Genomic DNA, 6000 nt, shown 5'->3' with positions numbered 1-6000 from the left:
ACATTTTGATTTATGTATTAAACGTAACAATGTTTTTGTCTGCAGCCGCAGCTTGGTTTGTCGGCGCGAAGCTCTCAGTTCATAAATGAAGAATAAGAGTTCGCTAACTGCTGATGTTCTGGATTAGTTTCTATGTTTTTACTCCAAACTAATCTCACGGTCGGCCTCTTACTTTAGCCACGTTCCTGAGTCAGGTCAAGAATCCTCCAGACCTGGTTAAGGCATCGAGCCTTCAGAAGGAATATCGATTTATTAGCTGGGATGAACCCTCTGGGCTTCTCCTCCAGCCTCATCTCCTGGGCAATTAAAGGCTCGTCCGACTTCCTACGTGATGCGTTGATGTTCATGGATCAGTTCAACCATTCCTCACGGGGGAAAGCTTCTCAGAGCAGAATGCAACATACTGTGAATGACCAAGAGGACTAAACACCTTTATTTTAGATTTTACTGGCAAAAAAGAAAGTCAGACTCATTTTAAAAGTATATCTTAATATAAACATTTTATTCAGTGCATTTTTGTGTATACAACAAATAATAAACAACTGGAAGTTTCCAGACAGCCACAATGTCTGCCTGTATATGTTGTTTTATCAGATTTAGCCTGGTAGTTTGGAACACATGATCCAACATGGGTTAATACACATAGCCTACGTCATGCAGCTCTAGACCAGAATGTCCCTGCTTTCTCCCATGCAACAGATAGGTTCACCTAATACAAACCACCTTCCGGAGGAAACCGAGAAAAGAAAACCTCCCAAAAGCATGTACCAGAAAGAAGTTACGTAGCTGAAAGGAAGAGTACATAGCCCACAAAAAGGGTCCTGTTTGTACATAATAGTACATGCCCTGTGCAAGAGAGGGAAGATTTAAGTTTTGGGTTGTTTTTTTTTCCTTTTGTTACTTTTACAAATATGACGTGTCCTATAAAATCGTAAGCCACCTAAAAGTCCACAGTATTGTTTTTTTTTTTTAATATAGAAAATATCGTCACCACAATAAGTTACTCAAACACAACAAGCATCCTGGGAAGGGACACCATGATTGTATGGTGAACTGTATCGGTGGGTTGATGTTGACAGAAAAGACTGACGGGGAGGGCAGCAACATATCACGAGGACAAGAGACGGAGACATTATGAACACAGTGGTAACAGAAGGGAATGGGGACACCGGGTTACGTTCCGATCTGCCGTCGAGCACATCAGCAAAAGCACAACATCAAACGCGCTGCTACCTCCAAAGTCACTTAATCACTTCCTTTGTCCATTGTTTCCCTTTTCTCATGAAACCTTCCATCAAAAATGTACAATAAAAAAAAATCCAGCTTTGCATTTATACTGGCATGGTTTTCAGTGGCTTAAAGGGACACTCTGTCGTTCTGTCTTTGGTTTGCTGGAACTCCTTTCGATGTGAAACACGGAAAAAACAAATACCGAACAATGGCAACAGGAAGAGAACAAGAGGGGGCTAAAACAAGATCAGTAAAGAAATAAAAAGCTCTCAGCTAATTTCAGAAAATTATCAAAACCGAGGCGCAGCTGTGGCCGCTCAGAAACGGAAAAAAAACTGCAAGAGAGCCACACTGACCCTTATATTTCTGGTCAGCTGAACATAGGCTTCATTTCCCCCATGCTAGAAAGCTCAGTCTCTGAGCGTGTGCACTAGGACGCAGGAGAGCTACCGTCTGGCTGGCCACAGGCCCAGCAGCTCCGGGCCGGGCCTTCGCCAGGGAGTTTATAGGCTTTGTATTCACAGAAACATGGATAAGACAGAGATCAGGGCTTGTACTGAACCACTGCAGCCTCGCAGACCAGCACCATGACCGACTGCCCTGAACGCCTACATGTCCCAGCATCCTCCCCCCGTCTGACAGATGCACGAAGGCTTGGCGTCTACATGGCCTAAGAAAAGTTACTGTTCACAGGAACCAGGAAAATGAAATCGCGTAAGGATGAGCTGAGGATGTAAATTAATCTAAAGCCCAAAACGGAGTGTTTAACGTGTGTCTAACTTTTGGGGATGGAAGCAGCGATCAACTATGGTGGTGGCGCCTAAATGATTTTCATGGCGATGGAACTTGGGTGGGTTGTTGTGGGAGCGAGTCCTGAACCGCTGATGGGTGAGAGAAGTCTGCTTGGGTTGGCGCTCTGCTGGAGGTAAGGTCTCGGGTCGGGCCCCGGGGCCCGGGCGGCGGCGGCGGCGGCGGCCGGGCTACGTGGACTCGTTCTGGCTCACGGCTTTGCCGCCGTTGAGCACGGCCGAGGCGCTCCGGCTCTTGGTGGGCGTGCCGCTGCCGGAGCGGGAGAACTCCGTCAAGTCGTGGAGGGACGGCTCTCTGTACATGGCCACTGCAGAAGCAACAGAGAGGAGAGCGCGATTAGAGAAGCGCACATTCACGACGAACGGAGAGCAAAGCGGTCGGTCGGTCGGTCGGACGCCGCCGGGTTTCGATCAAAGCGCTGCGATGGCGTAACATGAGCCAGAGTTTCTGCAAGTTGCTGATTTGAGATCACACTACACCAGGTTGGTGCTGGAGTTTAAAAAAAATCCATATTCACAGCGTGGCATTATAAATTCAGGAGTTTCGCGCTCCGGCTTTGCTGCGCATGCAGCATCGGCCCGTCCACATCTCCACAGTTGCTTTTCAGAAGAAATATAAGTAATGGGAGGTTCCCAGTCTTTGGTTTCAGGATGTTGTCGACATCCTTCTGCCTAGAATGCTATTTGATGTTCATTCCTAAGGGAGTCTGTGGCTGAAACAGCAAACACTTCACCCAGCATTTTTTCCTTTACAGCAGCATTTCAAAAAATTATCCTCGGATGAAGTCACTCCAAACTGTGACGATGGGTTCCAGCCTTAATAGTGATTGTATATTTATAATAGTGGACAGCTATGGTATCGTCTCATCTGCCAGGCATTTATTCCCCTGCGTGTTTTCTCTTATAGTTCTTTATGCAAATGTGCCTTTGTTTGAGTGGTACATTCTGCTTTGGCAGTGTTTTGTATTTTGCATCAAGACTTAGAATAGTAAGAGGTTTTTTTTTGGTGTTTGGGCGCAAAATGACATGAGCTCCACTCGCTTCACCCAGAGCCAGCCAGAACGTGACGGCCTGGAACCGGGCTTGGTGAGAAGCGACTTGGGAAGATGCTGCTGCCAAAAGGGGAGACAGCTTCTTAATTGGTGCCCTGTAACAAGCGACCCTGAGTTTTACAGTGGAGCTGCTGGAACCACGTCTCCTCCTTTTTCCTTTGTCTGCCTGATTTCTTCCTTTCGAGCCACTTGCTACTTGTTCAAAACACAAGTGATTTTGTAATTATGGAATTACAGGATCATTTAGTTTGTCAGGAAAAAGGGCAATATTGCATCTATTTGCCCACTTTGACCTCACATTAAAAATCTCACTTTTTTGTAAACTAAACCAAAGGCAGTGGAGGCAGCATTTTTGAATCAGCGTAACCCAATGCAATCATTTTCTGGCTATTGCTCATGAGTGTGTTTGAGATCCCTTGATGGCCCATGAAATTAAAGTGAGAGGCTATTACAGTGATCTGAGAGGGCTAATCTGAGTGATCTTTGTGCTTAATAACTAGCTGGCTGGGCCCGACTCCAAAGGGGGGCAGCATCACATAAAAAAGGGAATTTGAACTCAAACCAGTGAATTCAGCAATAAGTCAGCTATGAATATTTGCATGCTTCCATAATAAATGGAATAAAATGTCTTCTATTGAAAGCGGACGCCGTCTCCTCTCTGCTGACAGGTAAGTCTCTTGTTAACGATGAAAGGACTCAGCAAAGAGAACAGAACCATTCCACTCTCTCCTCCCCCCGTCCCTTTCCCCTGCTACCACACACAAAGCCTGGATGGGCGAGGTTCTCTGTGACTTAACCCATTCAAAGCACTTAAACACATTGTCCCCGCAGCTTCTGGCCAACGGCACTGGCTTAGCTTCGTTCCGTCAGCTGGAGAAAGCAACTAAAAGCGTGAAATGGCCACATTTAATGAGAGGAAATCCAGTGGCTCTGGAGGAGGCTCGCTTATAGAGAGAAACAGCCCCTCTGTGGACCGGGGAGGTGACATTAATAATAAAGAACATCCCTAATACTGTAGGTTACGCAGTCGGAGCAGCTCCATCCAGGATGCAGCGTTCTGAGCTGTGGTTGTTGTTAAGCCGCTCATATCTTTTCAGCACTAAATTGGACAATTGGCTTTAAAGTAAAAGAAAATCACACCTATTTTATTTTCAGTTCATCTTTTGACCCTAACAAAACAGTGCGGTCATTACCTTTTAGAGGTTTGGGGAGGAAGTGGGCTGCTGGCTTGTTCTTCTTGACATGGTTCCCCTTCATGATTTCTCCTTCCTTGTTCAGACCGAGGTACCAGCCCCTGCCCGACTGCTGCTGCCGGTATGTCATGGAGGAGTATGTCACATAGTAATTCTCGAACACTGACTCTTTGAATTTGCACTCCGGTGTGAAATGTTCCTGTGGAGGAAAATGACATAGTGTATAGTAGAGTTCTCTGACACACTGTTACAATGAGAAGCATCTGAGAAGCAGTTCCAACATACAGCGCGGTACCAATATGTGTCACCGCTGTTCTAAAACCTTTACAAAAGGACAAAACTAGCCATCACAAGCAGGAACAGGGCAAAAACCTCTAACAGAAAAGAAGCTGAAGTCACAAGAAACTTGTGACTTACCACCTCTATGGATACATCCTGTCGGCTCAGCCTCAGTTCTGTTAAACTGCAACATCACAGGGGTACCAAGCTCCATTTGAATGAATGCGAGCCCCCCAGGAGGCCTGGAAGACCAGCTGGGAGCTTGGTAAGAAATGAGCCTTCAAACCGGGCGCACGTTACATTTAAAATGACAACAATCAATATCTGCTGGAGGATGGTTAGTGGTGAAGATGCACTAGAAGCCTGTTTATCCTTTGCATTGCTATTTACAGTACATGTTTAACTATCATATTAATAAATGAACATTTTAACTTAAGTGTCTATAGTTGTATATAAGGCTACACAATTCAAATGTGTAACCCTAAACACACAACATATATCAGGTGGTACCCTCTGTAGTCTAATATTCATCCTGAAACATTATTAAATCTTTCTTTGCAGTAAAGTTGCTGTTGATATTGTAGACTGTATGGAGAAGAGAATTAATTGCTACAAGCAAAGACAAGACTGTTACAGTATTAGGCCTTGGACAGGATGACAGGCAGCAGCAGCGTCCTCCTTTCCAAACTGTTCACAGCTCCAGAGTAGTTCCAGCACAGACCCGGTGTTTTTGATCAGTGTATGCAGTTTGTTTGCACCACTAACTCTGATGCTTCTGCCCCAGCAGATTGCAGCAATATTGCCTTCACAACAACAGAGTTGTAAGAGAATTTCAACATCTTTCTGCACATATTAACATAATTAAGCTTCTAAAATATAAAGGCAGGCTCAGCTCTACTAATAGGCAGCTTCCAGCTCTTTTTTTTGTAGTCAAATTAGGGCATTAAACAAAGAGACAGTCAGATGGGGTGCGTGTTCTTCTTGCACTCACACATCACAGTATAAAGAACATAAAGACTACACAGTAGAAAATACAAAGTACGTGTAGAAATGAAGAGTGGAAAGGTTATTTTTAATTTGTGTATTAAATTATGTTAGGTGGAGGCTTTTGTCTAGATCGTTAAAGGCATCTTAAAAGAATACAGGAGAAAAAATTGAATTTAGCTCTTACAGTATTTATTTTTTCGGCGTTGGTTCGCTGTTTTAGTAGTTTTGATTGCGAACCTCACCTCATACCAAAGTGTGATCTTTCTTGCTGTGTGACTTGCTTGCTCAGCCCGATCTGCACCAACAGTCTTGGAAAGGCTCAACGGGATCTATCGCAGTCGCGCACAAGCTGCACTTGGAAGCTCAACAACGGGCTGTTCAGCTCTTAAGCCAGGAGTGCTGTTCTACGTCTAATAATGAGCTTATGCGGATTTGGCCGATTACATTTAC

The 6000-nt window shown here is 44.8% G+C and overlaps 1 protein-coding gene across 10 annotated transcripts in view; it reads right to left on the bottom strand.

The window, feature by feature from the left end:
• Positions 1 to 481: 481 nt before the first annotated feature.
• fgf13a (fibroblast growth factor 13a) overlaps positions 482 to 6000 on the bottom strand; it is a 55143-nt gene continuing 49624 nt past the window's right edge. For all 10 annotated transcript variants that reach the window (XM_029164334.3, XM_029164333.3, XM_029164336.3 and 7 more), the window contains 2 exons: positions 4285 to 4483; positions 482 to 2347 (listed from right to left, as the gene is read on the bottom strand). In XM_029164334.3, coding sequence (XP_029020167.1) covers positions 2211 to 2347; positions 4285 to 4483 — 336 coding nt within the window. In that variant the 3' untranslated portion in view covers positions 482 to 2210. The remainder of the gene's footprint in view (positions 2348 to 4284; positions 4484 to 6000) is intronic.

Source organism: Betta splendens, chromosome 10 (genome assembly GCF_900634795.4).
Source record: "Betta splendens chromosome 10, fBetSpl5.4, whole genome shotgun sequence".
Lineage (NCBI taxonomy): Eukaryota > Metazoa > Chordata > Actinopteri > Anabantiformes > Osphronemidae > Betta > Betta splendens.
Note: the sequence above shows the minus strand (reverse complement) of the source record. Positions and strands in the feature narration are given on the sequence as shown.